The sequence below is a fragment of the Macrobrachium nipponense genome, chromosome 2 (genome assembly GCF_015104395.2).
Source record: "Macrobrachium nipponense isolate FS-2020 chromosome 2, ASM1510439v2, whole genome shotgun sequence".
NCBI classification, from domain to species: domain Eukaryota; kingdom Metazoa; phylum Arthropoda; class Malacostraca; order Decapoda; family Palaemonidae; genus Macrobrachium; species Macrobrachium nipponense.
The window spans coordinates 60,678,166-60,692,627 of record NC_087201.1 but is presented as its reverse complement, the minus strand read 5'-3'; the positions used below and the strand labels follow the sequence as shown (position 1 = coordinate 60,692,627).

The 14,462-nt window shown below is 36.2% G+C and overlaps 1 protein-coding gene across 1 annotated transcript in view; it reads left to right on the top strand.

Annotated features, from left to right (window-relative positions):
- The window catches only part of LOC135221192 (uncharacterized), a 102,539-nt gene extending 92,280 nt beyond the window's left edge, over window positions 1–10,259 (top strand). The window contains 9 exon segments of the mRNA XM_064259014.1: window positions 2,152–2,225; window positions 2,762–2,794; window positions 3,416–3,643; window positions 3,809–3,904; window positions 4,036–5,501; window positions 5,702–5,808; window positions 6,761–6,831; window positions 9,532–9,698; window positions 9,993–10,259. Of these exon segments, the coding sequence (XP_064115084.1) occupies window positions 2,152–2,225; window positions 2,762–2,794; window positions 3,416–3,643; window positions 3,809–3,904; window positions 4,036–5,501; window positions 5,702–5,808; window positions 6,761–6,831; window positions 9,532–9,698; window positions 9,993–10,172 (2,422 nt within the window). The 3' untranslated portion in view covers window positions 10,173–10,259.
- The last annotated feature ends 4,203 nt before the right edge of the window (window positions 10,260–14,462 follow it).

The following is a 14,462-nucleotide window of genomic DNA, read 5'->3' as shown; positions in this document are numbered from 1 at the left end:
AAACACCTACGAAAAACTGACGAAAAATCCCCTCCAAAACGTTCCCACAGAATTTTTTCGGAAAGTAAGATCAATTGGCCAAGACAAAAAGAGTATTGAACTATTAGAGAAATTTAAAGTAATTAATCCTAAATTACCCTACTTTTATGGCCTTCCCAAAACTCACAAAGACAATCTTCCATTCAGACCCATCGTTTCATGCGCCGGAGCTTTCAATTACAAAATTTCTAAATGGTTAGCTGGCCTCCTTTCTCCTTTTTTAGGCACTTTTTCTCCCAGTCACATTAAACATTCGGAAGATTTTTGTCACAAATTCAGAGAAGCACATATACCACTTCACAACATAAAACTTTTAAGCCTTGACGTAGACTCCCTATTCACAAAAGTACCAGTACAAGACGTTCTTCAGTTTTTAAGGGAAAAATTATCCCCTATTCAGATCATTTCCCATTGGCGCTTGACAAAATAATAAAGTTAGTTGAATTATGTGCATCTAATAACGTATTTTCATTCGGGGAATCATTCTACAAGCAAAGATTCGGGTGTAGTATGGGTAGTCCTTTAAGTCCTGTTTTAGCCAATCTGTACATGGAATACTTTGAAACTACAGTAATAAATGCAATAAAACCCAAAAACATGCTGTGGATGAGATACGTGGATGACATTCTAACATTTTGGGATAATAGGTGGAGTAATTTTAATGAATTCCTCTCAAAATTAAACGCATTAGTGCCCAGCATCAAATTTAAAGTTGAATGGGAAACAGACAACAAAATTCCTTTTCTTGATGTTTTAATAATCAGAGACACGACAGAATACAAATTTACCATATACAGAAAACCAACGTTCTCACTTTCATATATTCACTATTTTAGCTATCACGACATTACTATCAAGATAGGTGTAGCTAGCAACCTATTCTTAAGAGCCTTATGAATTTGTTCCCCAGATTTCCTGGAAAAAGAATTTGAACTAATTCGCAAACAACTTTAGTCTTTAAAGTATCCTGACCATATAATTGAGAAAGCAATTCAAAAAGCAAACGTAATTTTCTACCGACCCCCTAAAGACAAGACCAGAGACACACCCAACAATAAAATAAAAATTCCTCACCTGGAGACGATTAAGAGAATAACCCACACCCTTGGGAAATCCAACCCTTTTGCATTTACCTACCCAAACACCTTAGCCAAATCCCTGATTAACGTCCAACAAAAGACATCTCCCAAGGACTCTGGGGTCTATGAGATCCCTTGCCAAGACTGTGACCAATCTTACATCGGATTTACAGGTAAATCACTTCCCCAGAGATTAATACGACACAAACGGTCAGTTAGGTATGGACAACAGAACTCGGCTATTTTCAACCATATAAATGAACATAACCATAGAATAAACTGGAATTTGTCACGTGTAATTTATAGCAGCAACTGCCGGTACAAGAATCAAATGATGGAATCGGCCTTAATAAAAGAGAAGCAGGTAATGAACATCTCAAAAGGAGCGTGGGTCTCAGATGTCGTCGACCAAGTTTTCATTCAACCAACGCTTAAGAAGATTAAAGGAAGATTATCAGCGGGGGTGACCTAAATTGGCTTACTTGTGGACGGATCTCTTGGTATAAATACCACCCTTTCTGTAAACTTTTCTCATTCATATACCTGAAGAGAGAGACAGCAGTCTCTGAAATATAGTACTTTTCTCTCTACATTTTGGTGTTTTTATGGGCTCCTTTTATTAGATATATATAGATATATATATATATATAATATAATATGATTAATATTATATATAATATAATATTATTATTATTATATATAATAATATATATGCGTGTGTGTGTGTGTGTGTATTTATTCATGTATGCATATGTATTAATGTAAAATTAGTTGTCAAAAAAGTAAAAGTAAAGAATGCAAAGGTCATGTGTTCTCAGCATTTCATATTACGTATTCATATTAGCATTAGACTATTTCTGAAACTTGAGAGTGTCAGGCATTGATAACATTGCCAAGCACACGGTTCCATTTAAAATTTTGGCCGTAAATGTGTATGTGTGTGGTGATGTGAGTGGTAGTTGTCATGTGTGTGATATTTTTACTGAATTATTCTATCAAACAAAACGAAGCATTCCCATAATTATCATTACAGATACAATGAAGGTCCAGCTGTGCCAAGCATCAGATCGATTAAGCTCAATGACCAATATATCTGCGACAGTGATGGTGAGAACTGGATTTGTTTTTTGTTTTTCGTATTTCCTGACTAGGAATGGAATTACTCTTATTATGAGCATTGACGCCAAGGAGGCTACGATTTTGGTTCTTCCTGTGTGTTTGATTGTCAGTCTGGTTGCAAGATCACCTAGAAACAAATGGACAGGGTTTTTATGAAAACCTGAAAGTATTTGATTGATGTCAAAATTGCTTAATAACTGAAACGGTTTGGATCTTGTCTTTGGGGGTTTTTTTCCACTTCTTGGGAGGGGCTCTATCCAGTTGTTATTCTTTCGGTGGAATTCGACGGAGATTTGATGATCTGTCATATCTGATAAATGCATTACTCATCTCCGTCAACATCCTCCACAAGTTCATTTTTGAGGATCTTGAGCGAGTACATTTATGAATTTGTTCCTTATGTGAAATTAATGTGCATAGAAATGGCGTCCTAAAAGCAAATATTCTGTGCTCATATGTATTTATGTACTTAATTTATTTATGTATTATGAGTTATTAATAAAAGAAATATGATCTTTTTCCAGACCCACTATTTTCTACTGATGCGCCAGTGACAGGCAAGTTTGTTTGTTTGTGTAATCAGACCACTGAAAGCGTGGGCCTTTTTTTTTTTTTGCTATCAATTTATTTACATTAACTTCTTCTTAATATATCAGTTGCTTACAACTCTGCTTCCAAATGAGGTTTTTCTTAGATTAGCTGCTTTTTCAAGAAATAAGTGGTGGTGTACTAGTCCATTTTAGTCTGACTTTATAAATATTTACTGGTAGTTAGCACATCCATGAGACTACTGCATTAATTTTCAAATAAAAATCTATTATATTTGTTTGAATAAAGAAATCACATGAACATATTTGTCTTGCGTATTCAGAAACTCAGTGGTACGAAATTTCCAATTTTATTAATTACTTGAACGTTTAGTCATTTAAACATCCACGATTTAGCAACTTTTGATTCTCAGTAATTGTGATGTACTTTTACGTGTACTACTTAATTGTCAAAAAGAAGCGGCGATCGTGTGTTTATTTAATTTCGTAAAGAAAAAAAAATATAAATTCTATATACATCTGAAAATGTTCTTCAAGGATGCTTAGCCTGACTGTTCATTTGATATTATTTTTCCAAACTTTGTGGGTCATAATTCACTAGCGTATAACATTTTGTTTCTTGATTCACAGTAACGACAGTGACCCAGGCTCCTTACACTGGCCCGGGCTGTGCATTGGAGGGATCCTCGTACAACTACGATGAAGTCCTGCACAAGTCTCTCCTCTTTTATGAGGCTCAAAGGTCGGGGTATTTACCCTCGTCTCAGCGGGTCACCTGGAGGAAGGATTCAGCAACAGACGATGCTATTGACGACGACACCCAACAACGCGTCGATCTGGAAGGAGGATATTATGATGGTAGTCATTGACATTAGTATATTCCGTACTAATTAGATGTTAAGAAATATTACTATGATATGATGAGGAGAATAATGTAGCCATACTCAGAAAATCAGGATACCAGAAATATTTTCATATCATGACAAGAACAATAAGATTTCTTTGAATCATTTCACATTGCAGCTGGAGACTATGTGAAATTCGGATATCCAATGGCTGGAATGACCACTGTATTAGCTTGGGGTGCTATTGAGTATGGTGAAGCATACACAGCAGCAGGTAAGTTAAGTATACCCCAATCTTGATAAATAGTATTTATATCTAAATGAGAAAGCTTGTACAAAGTACTAAATGATAACGAACACAGAATTTACTTTGAATTTCTTATCAGGTAAAAATTGAATTTGCAGGTGAAATGGCTTACATGAAAGAAGCGGTGAAATGGGCAAGTGATTACTTCATCAAGGCTCATCCAGAAGCAAATGTGTTCTATGGTCAAGTGGGTGATGGGGATGTGGACCACGCATACTGGGGCCGACCTGAAGATATGACTATGTACAGACCAGCATTCAAACTGACAACGAGTAAGCCAGGGTCTGACCTTGCTGGTGAGACTGCTGCTGCTTTAGCTGCTACTTCAATCCTGTTCAAAGATTCAGACCCTTCTTATGCAGCCACTTGTCTACAGCACGCTGAAGATCTGTATAACTTTGCCAATCAGTATCAAGGAAAGTATGCCCAGTCCATTACAGATGCAGCCTCATTTTACAACAGTTGGGGAGTGTTTGAGGATGAACTGGCATGGGCAGCTGCGTGGCTTTACAGAGCTACAAATAACAGAGATTACCTGTCAGACGCTAAAAGCCATTATGACAAGCTTTCTAAAAGTGTTTCTGAATTCTCGTGGGCAGAAAAGACACCTGGAGTACAGGTACTGTTGTCTGAATATGCAGACGAGGCAGATAAGAGTACTTACACAGGTGATCTGAAAACATTCTGTGACAAAATGGTATATAGCATGCCAAGAACACCAAAGAAATTAGTGTTTATCAATGAATGGGGATCACTTCGATATGCTGCTAACGTAGCGTTTATTTGTTTACGAGCAGCAGATCTAGGCATTAGTCCTGGCATTTACAGGCAGTTTGGTAAAGAACAGATCCACTACATGCTGGGAGATGCAGGTCGTAGCTTTGTTGTAGGATTTGGACATAATCCTCCTCAGCGTCCTCATCATGCGAGCAGTTCGTGTCCATTAGCTCCAGCTCCTTGTGGGTGGAGCGACTTTTCCTCTACTGAACCTAATGTGCATGAGTTAACAGGAGCCTTAGTAGGAGGACCTGATGCCAGTGATAATTATGTAGATAGACGAGATGACTATAAAAGTAATGAGGTAACTACTGACTATAATGCTGGATTCCAATCAGCAGTTGCTGCTCTGAGGATACTTGCCAACTGTGGTAACATTACAACTATAACAGTGTATACGTCGACAAATCCGGAGTCCACTAATCCTGGTGAGACAACGGACAGCCAGTCAACAAATCCAGAAACTGTTGTTCCCACTACTCAAAAACCAATTGTAGTTACAAGTGAAGGCACATTGTCACCTACCTCATCAAACCCAGAGATAACAGAGTCTGCTAACCCTAATGAAACTACAGACATCCATTCAACAAATCCAGTGACTGTTGTTCCAACTACCCATGAACCAACATTATTTACGAGTGGTGGCATTTCATCTTGTGAGAGTTTATTGCAAGTTGTTAGTTCCTGGAACACAGGCTGGAATGGTAAAGTTAGCATCCCTATATCCTCGGCAATCACTTCATGGACAGTTGAATTCGAATTTACAGCTCCCTTGACGAGCTTTGAGGTAATTATGATACAATTTTGTTGAGTTTCTTTTGACTTGAATGAATTCTCTATATAAACTCCCTTTTTTTATAATCAATTTTCGTAGCTCCTCTAATATATTCCTTTTTGTATGTCCATGTTTTCTTAGTTATTCTATAATGTAGAATAAATGAACGATATATGTGTATACACTTACCTCCCCATTGATGACACTGGCAGCAATGGACTGGAACGACAACATGGCTCAGTGACACCCGATTCTCAGTGACTATGGACAACACCCAACTGTCTTCTGGCAGTACTCTCTCCTTTGATTTCCTGTATCGGTAAGAACCATTTTCCAGCCTTTTCGTCTGTTATAGGTGTGGGGTCAAACAATATTTCATAACTAGCTTTTATTGTCTTGCATTAATTGGTTACTAATGACAAGAATGAAGAGAGGATAGTCCTTTTATTTTCTATATAAGCCTTCATATTTATTACTGTATAATTATGGGTCTTATAATTTGTCAGTATATCTGTGTAAATTTCAATTCTTATACTTTCCTGTATTTTTTTTATAGAACTTTCATAATCATGCATTTTGAATACGAATAACTCCCGTTAGTTATAAAATCCACAAGCGATGAGCAAACGAATTTGCTAACATTCTGAAGCCACGAAAAAGCAAATTTTCTGTAATACATTCTCACGAAAGAAAATGACTAAGCTGAACGTATAGATCCACGAAGTGCTCAGTAATAATATGACTAAATGAAAAGATATATATCACGTGATTTCTGAAATTTATTTGGTGGTTTGTATTCGCTCGGATCCAAGGCCGGGTTCTCGAATGGCAATGCCTATGCAAGAAATTCTCACGCCTCCAGAACTGAAAGTATCATGCCCTAAAGTGACAGACACAAAAATTCAAGAAATAACCCACTACAACTGACTGAGATTGGTATCAAGAAAGCTGAAACAGAGTTTATTTTCAACAAATCTCTAGTAAAAGTGAAAACCTTATTTCTAAGGACGACGAGATTTTGTTCCGACCCCTGCGATGAGGGTACCTTCACCTTTTTTTTTTTAGGGAACAAGTGCGTCTCCCGTTATTCAGAAGTTGTATATTCATGCTGTGCATCGTAATTCAATTTTTACTTTCTTCTTCTCGCTGTATAAAGACAGTGTCGTTCATTACTATTAATTTGATTACAGGTTAGACCTGCAGTTCTGATTATATGTTTTCCTTGAAACTAAGAATTCATAATGTGTATTTCTGCTTTCGGCATCCTTTAGGTTCGCTGAGGGATCAGTGGTTCCAGTTATCGCATCAATAAAGTTCAACGGAGACACTATCTGCATCAGAGGTAGAAGTATTGGAAATTATTTTCGTAATGCTTTAAAAGTGTGAATGTTTGTTTTAGTTTTTAGGAAAAGAAAACTTTTGAGATGGCTATTTGTCTGTCCGTCTGCACTTTTTCTGTTCGCCCTCAGTCTTAAAAAGTACTGATGCTTGATGACTTCGCAAATTGGTACGTTGATCACCCACCCTCCAGTGACAGTCATCAGACATACCAAATTTGCAGCCCTCTAACCTTTGTAGTTTTTATTTCATTTAAGGTTAAAGTTAGCTATAATCATACTTCTGGCAGCCCTATAGGCCGAGGCTAGAAGCTTCATGGGCTGAGGGTAGAAGCTTCATGGGCCATGGCTGAAAGTTTCTTACAGCATTATATGCTGTACGAAAACTAGATGGCGCTGAAGAAACCTCGGTACATTTTTTTACTTGTTTAATTTTGCAAATGTAATTTGCTTTTCAATTTTAATTTTCCTACTCTCAGTTTCGCCAGTGCTTAAAAATACTCACCTCTTCCCAAAATGAACTTCTCCACCAAACAAGTCGCTGAGCTCTGTGCATATTCTAAGGCAACCTTCGTTTTCACCTAAAGCATACTAGACATCCACAACGCGCTCTACTTAAGAGCTCTATCAACTGCATGGCATGTAGAGTGGAGGCCCCATATTCGCGAGGGATGCATCCCAGAAACCCCCATGAATAGCTAGAATCCGCGAATACTTAGAATCCGTATACAAATGCTTCAAACTGTAGTCCACTGTACAACTTTCGACTTTACTCTCAAACTTTTATCACAACTGTTTCATAATGATCACTTCATCCATGTATCTATAAGCATCTTTTTTGTTCAAACCCACGCTACTTATCGTAGTTAATTCTTATATCTACTTTAATCATAACCCCCACTCTGCCTACCATTCACTTCCAGTTTTTAGTGTTTTTATTTTATAAATGTGTCCGTGTGTTTATATATATTATATATTATATCTATATATATATATATATATATATATATATATATATATATATATTATATCCTTAAATTCATGGTAGAAAGGTGAGTGAATCTACTTTCGTAGATTATTTCGAAATTCTCAAGTTCACACTTATGAACTTGAGAAGGTAGAAATAAACTACGAAAGTACTTTTTCAAAGTCCCCAGTTTCACTCACCTATCTACTGTGTATTTAAGGATATGCTCAAGCATGTGTTCCTTCGTGCTACATTGATATATATATATATATATATATATATATATATATATATATATATATATTTGTATATATATATATATCTATATATATATATATATATATATATATATATATATATATTATATATATAGATATATATTATATATATATGTGTGTGTGTGTGTGTGTGTGTGCGTGCATGCTTAAAAAATCACAGTAGAACCACGTGACTTCATGATATAAGCGAATACCATGGGAAAAATAATAGGTAGAAATTTGTACCCGATTGCTTTCATCTTTTAAGTCAGTGTCTTATTAAAGGACAAAAGTGCTCGGCGACGAATTTCTGCCTATTATTTTTATGTGGTATTTTCTTATATATATATATATATATATATATATATATATATAATATATATATATATATATATACTGGTACCTAATCTTTGTGGATAGCAAAGTGTTTTTTCAAAATAAAAATTTTGAATTACATAATGCAGTACATTATCTTTATAGCTCGCCCCGGGTTACATTGGCGGTTCTGTTCCTGGCGGGGCACTGTAAGCCAAAATTGCCTTAACCCAATTCATCATAATTATATTGGGAATAAATAGCACTTACAGCACTATTACAGTGCCATAAGTCCGGGTTACAGTGCCATAAAGCAGGTAACAGTACTGTAAATCCACTTACAGTGCTGAAAAATTGTGGTTAACAGTACCATGAGCCAAGGGCCTTAAGTCTGGAACAACATAACCCGAACCTGACGTAACTTGGGGAGGTCCTGTAACATGTAATCATGGTTGTCATAGGAAACATTGTGGATTTTAACCCTAAAGTCAGGTACAGTTATTTGTTATTGTGAATGATGCAAGGTGTTCCTTAGGAGAATTACCGCACTTGCCTAACCACCACATATGATAGTTAGTTTTGATTAGAGACTTATTATTATGTACAAAACTGCACGTATTTTAACAATTTACTAGCATAATTGCAAATCAATATAAGAAATTAAGCACGTCCTTAAAATGTAGCATTTTTTAATTAAATATTCTGATAGCGCCCTTCAACTTAAACATATGAAGAAGATTTCAAAAATAATCAAACTTGAAGAGACAAAAACACCTTCAAAATTAAACATATTTGGTAATGTAAAAGTATGATAATTCAATTCACAGGTGTTCCCGTCAAAATAATAGTAAGTATACAGTAAGATATCTTAAGTGTTACAGGTTGAATTGTTACATTTAGAATTTTTATACAATTTTCAGTCACATCAGAGGAAGTGGGCAACATTTTCAGAGGACTATCCACGTTTCCCATGAGATATGGCATCATACCAACTATGATGCAAAACGTAGTGTAAAAACCCTGTTCACTCTCAACGTGGTTCGGAAGTCACGTAAAGCCGTTGGTCCCGTTGCTGAATAACCACTGGTTCCATGCAACGTAAAAACACCATAAAAACAAACACAAACAAAAGCCCTATTTAATGAATATCTGGGTTTAATTGACAGAAACTACCACAACGACTTTACCTGTTGGAGGCTATGCGTGTACCAGTGTGAAACTATTAAACGAATGGACAGGCAATTACCAGCTGGACGTCAGCGTCACCTTCCCAGTGACAGTATCCTCCTGGACAATCATCCTCACATTCTCAGACACCGTCGATCACGTCGAGGTAATAATAGTGCTATGACTGCAACTAATGTAGACCCTGGCATCAGGGTAGAAGTGGGCCGCGCTATACAACAAATTTCAAAATTGTCTTTTAGTCATACTGATATTTTTTTCTTTATCATCAACCGTCATAAACCTAAAATGAGTTAAGAGCGCATGAAATGTCCGGAGTTTAGTGTGCACACATGGGCCCATGCATGCCACGAGAGAATGAATGATGATCTAAAACTGAAAATGATATCAGGAAAATATTGATTAATGAGAAAGCTGGTAACCAGATATCTCATCCTTGCAGGCCTACACGGCGAATGAGACCACCTCTGGCAACACAGCGACTCTCGTTAACGAGAGTTACAATGGCCTACAGACAGCTGGACAGACCTTGGTGTTAGGAATGCAGGTTTCCTACTCGGGTTCCAACAAACCGGCAATCACTTCAATTGAAATGAATGGAATAGAGCTTTGCATTGAATAATAAGAAATGAATTCATTCAATATCATCTATCTTGTCCATTTGTTTAAAGAAAGAAAATTCCAGTGGGAGATACTTTGTTTATACAGTGTGATCATTTGAAAAATGTTAAATATTAAGTTTTTCTATTTGGTTACGATAGTAAATTGAAGGAATACAAGAGCCTTTTTAATTTCCCAAAATGAACAACTTCATGTCACAGATGTAGTACGGTATTATTACATTAAATATATATATATATATATATATATATATATATATATATATATATATATGCTGTGAGAAACTTGAAATTGATAGTGTGGCTGCTTTTGCTGATAAAAGAAAAGGAAAATAACTTTTAAATAATTTTTATTTGGTTGCTACTTTATATCTAGGGATGAAGACACTGGTATTACTGGCCATAGGCACAACGATGATGAGAAAAATTCTAAAAGCCTGTCAGCATCTTCATGAGTAGCTATAGTTTAATGTAGGTAGGCTACATGAAAGGCTGTCACCTCAGCAGGACAGAATGGTTATTGATGTCAAACCAACACATTGGCGATTTCAGACCGCGACTTTCGTAAAAGTAATTCTGTTGGCCTTGGTAAAGGCTGGGTTTGGCGATCAATATCTTATAGTCGTGGGGCTTGGGCTCCACAAAAATAAAAAAAACTTAAAAAATGGCAGCTGATTTGACTCCATGACGACTTCCGCAATGTACCATCACAACGTCATTGCGCAAGTTGAGATGAGATTCGGTAGGTACACCAAGTCACCGATGATTTAGGCCACACCCACATTTAACGGTTTTTACAGGACGGTGAGTTCCGTGAATACATGACGATTTTTGACGATTTTTTTGCTATTTAGTTACATAATATTCCGAAATGCGTAACGGGAATGACTGAGTCGTGAACATGGATGCCACCATATACGTATAATATATATATATATAGATATATATATATATTTTATAAATATATATGGTGGCATCCATGTTTAGTCCACTATGGATGTGTCTGGCTCGCCACCTGATTCTGTGTTGACTGACCAGCACCCAGCACCTGTCCTCGTGACTTGTAACGTGTGAGGGTGCCATATTTAGTCCACTAATGGTGTTGGAAATAATCGACAAGTGTCAATAAACGCCAAAACATGCAGAGTCGCCGTTTTTAGTCCATTAATGGCATTGGGTTCATCAGAGCCAAGACTAGTCGCCATGTGGTTCTGTTAATGACTCTGAACACGAACCACTCTGGGAAGTCACAAGTTGTGAGGACAAGAGAGAAAGACAGGTAACTGGGTACTATGCTTTATTGCAGACAAACTGGGTGACAAAGACAAGTGCGGACGGATAAGTAGTACCGACTAGCACTGAGAGCAAAAATAACTCTGAGCCAGTAGATTTGGGTTTTCTAATGAGTACATATACATAAATAACTGTAGATACAGTTTGCATACATACATGAATTATACATTTCCGGATAGACCGAAGAATGCTCTATAGAATGGTTAAAGGAACGACACGGCTTGATGATGACATACAATATAAATAGGGAAAAAGTGTTGTCCTAAATCAACATTTTCCATTTATTTCCCATGGATTCAGAGTGTTTCAGAACCCCCATAAATCTTCTTCATGATCGTATTGTAAGGACAACACTTTTTCCCTATTTATATTGTATGTCATCATCAAGCCGTGTCGTTCCTTTAACCATTCTATAGAGCATTCTTCGGTCTATCCGGAAATGTATAATTCATGTATGTATGCAAACTGTATCTACAGTTATTTATGTATATGTACTCATTAGAAAACCCAAATCTACTGGCTCAGAGTTATTTTTGCTCTCAGTGCTAGTCGGTACTACTTATCCGTCCGCACTTGTCTTTGTCACCCAGTTTGTCTGCAATAAAGCATAGTACCCAGTTACCTGTCTTTCTCTCTTGTCCTCACAACTTGTGACTTCCCAGAGTGGTTCGTGTTCAGAGTCATTAACAGAACCACATGGCGACTAGTCTTGGCTCTGATGAACCCAATGCCATTAACCCTTAAACGCCGAAGCGGTAAAAAAAAAAAATGTCTCCCGTGTGCCGGAGGTGTTTCAGAGTAAGCGCGGAAGCGGAAAAAATATTTTTTTCAAAAAATCACAGCGCGCTTAGTTTTCAAGATTAAGAGTTCATTTTTGGCTCTTTTTTTTGTCATTGGCTGAAGTTTAGTATGCAACCATCAGAAATGAAAAACATTATCATTATCATATATAAATAATGCGATATATGATAGCGCAAAAACGAAATTTCATATATAATTGTATTCAAATCGCGCTGTGCGCGAAACGGTTAAAGGTAACGAGTTACTTCTTTTTTCGTTGTAATGTACACTAAAGTGCGATCATTTTGGTATATAACACATTGTAAAACGATAAAAGCAACACAGAGAAAATATTATCACAAAATAATGCATGAATTCGGAATCGTAACGCACGGACGTAAACAAATATTTTTTTCAAAAATTCACCATAAATCTGAATATTGTCCTAGAGGCTTCCAATCTCTTTCAAAATGAAGACAAATGATTGAATATTACTATACTGTAAGAATATTAGCTTACAAATGCAGTTTTCGACCATATCTGACTAGGTAAAGTTGACCGAATGTCGAATTTTTTATATATATATATTTTTATATGCAATTATTTCGGAAATAAGAAAAGCTACAACCTTCAAATATATTTCGTTTTATTCTACATGAAATTGCGCACATTTTCATATATAAAACTCTATGAAATGCCTAATATGAAACGGAGCAAATATTCCGAGAATGGAACGTACGCATTTCGGAGATTTGTGGCGGAGAATCCGCGTGCTGAGGGAAGGAAAGATTTTTTTAAAAATTCACCATAAATCTAAATATTGTGGTAGAGACTTCGAATTTGTTTCAAGATGAATAAAATGACTGAATATTACTAGATGTAAGAGTTTTAGCTTACAATTGCGTTTTTAGACCATTTCGGTAGAGTCAAAGTTGACCGAACGTGGTTTTTTTTCTATTTATCGTGATTTATATGCAAATATTTCAAAAATGAGAAAAGCTACAACCTTCAATTATTTGTTGTTGTATTCTACATGAAATTGCGCACATTTTCATATATATAAAACTTTATGTAACGGCTAATTTAAAATGGTGCAAACATTACCACAATCGCACGTATGATTTTTTCGGAAGAGTTACCGCGCGGACGTAAAGAAAATGTTATTTTTTTCATAAATTCACCATAAATCGAAATATTGTGCTAGAGACTTCCAATTGTTGCAAACTGAAGGTAAATGCTTGAATATTACTAGAATATAAGCGGTTTAGCTTACAATTGCGTTTTCGACCATTTCGGTAGAGTCAAAGTTGACCGAAGGTTGAAAATTTGTCACTTATCATTTTTAATATGAAAATATTTCAAAATTGATAAAAGCTACAACCATGGGTTGTTTTTAGTTGTATTGTGCATGAAATTGCGCACATTTTCATATATAAAACTTTATGTAACGGCTAATTTAAAATGGTGCAAACATTACCACAATCGCATGTATGATTTTTTCGGAAGAGTTACCGCTCGGACGTAAGGAAAACGTTTTTTCATAAATTCACCATAAATCGAAATATTGTGCTAGAGACTTCCAATTAGTTGCAAAATGAAGTTAAATGATTGAATATTACTAAAATATTAGAGTTTTAGCTTACAATTGCGTTTTTCGACCATTTCGATAGAGTCAAAGTTGACCGATGGTTGAAATTTTGGCACTTATCGTTATTTATATGAAAATATCTCAAAACTGATAAAAGCTACAATCATGAGTCTTTTTTTGTTGTATTTTTCATAAAAATGCGCACATTATATAATACTCCATGTAACGGCTAATTTAAAATGGTACAAAAATTATGTCAAAGTGACGAAATAATTTCCGAGATGTGTCACAGATACTTTTTAGTGCGGCAAGAAAGAAATTCGCGCTTGCGCGCCTGCGTAACGATTGTAAACAAAACAACACCTTGATCCGTGAACTCCCAGCATCCCCCAAGGCGCGTGATTCAAGAGTTTTTGGCTGGTAGGCCTAAAAGTATTTTTCCGCGAATTTTAAAAAAACTTTTGTATGTCGACGTAAAATACGTCCAGTCGGCACCCGAGAGACAAAAAATGTCGACGTAAAATACGTCCAGTCGGCGTTTAAGGGTTAATGGACTAAAAACGGCGACTCTGCATGTTTTGGCGTTTATTGACACGTGTCGATTATTTCCAACACCATTAGTGGACTAAAT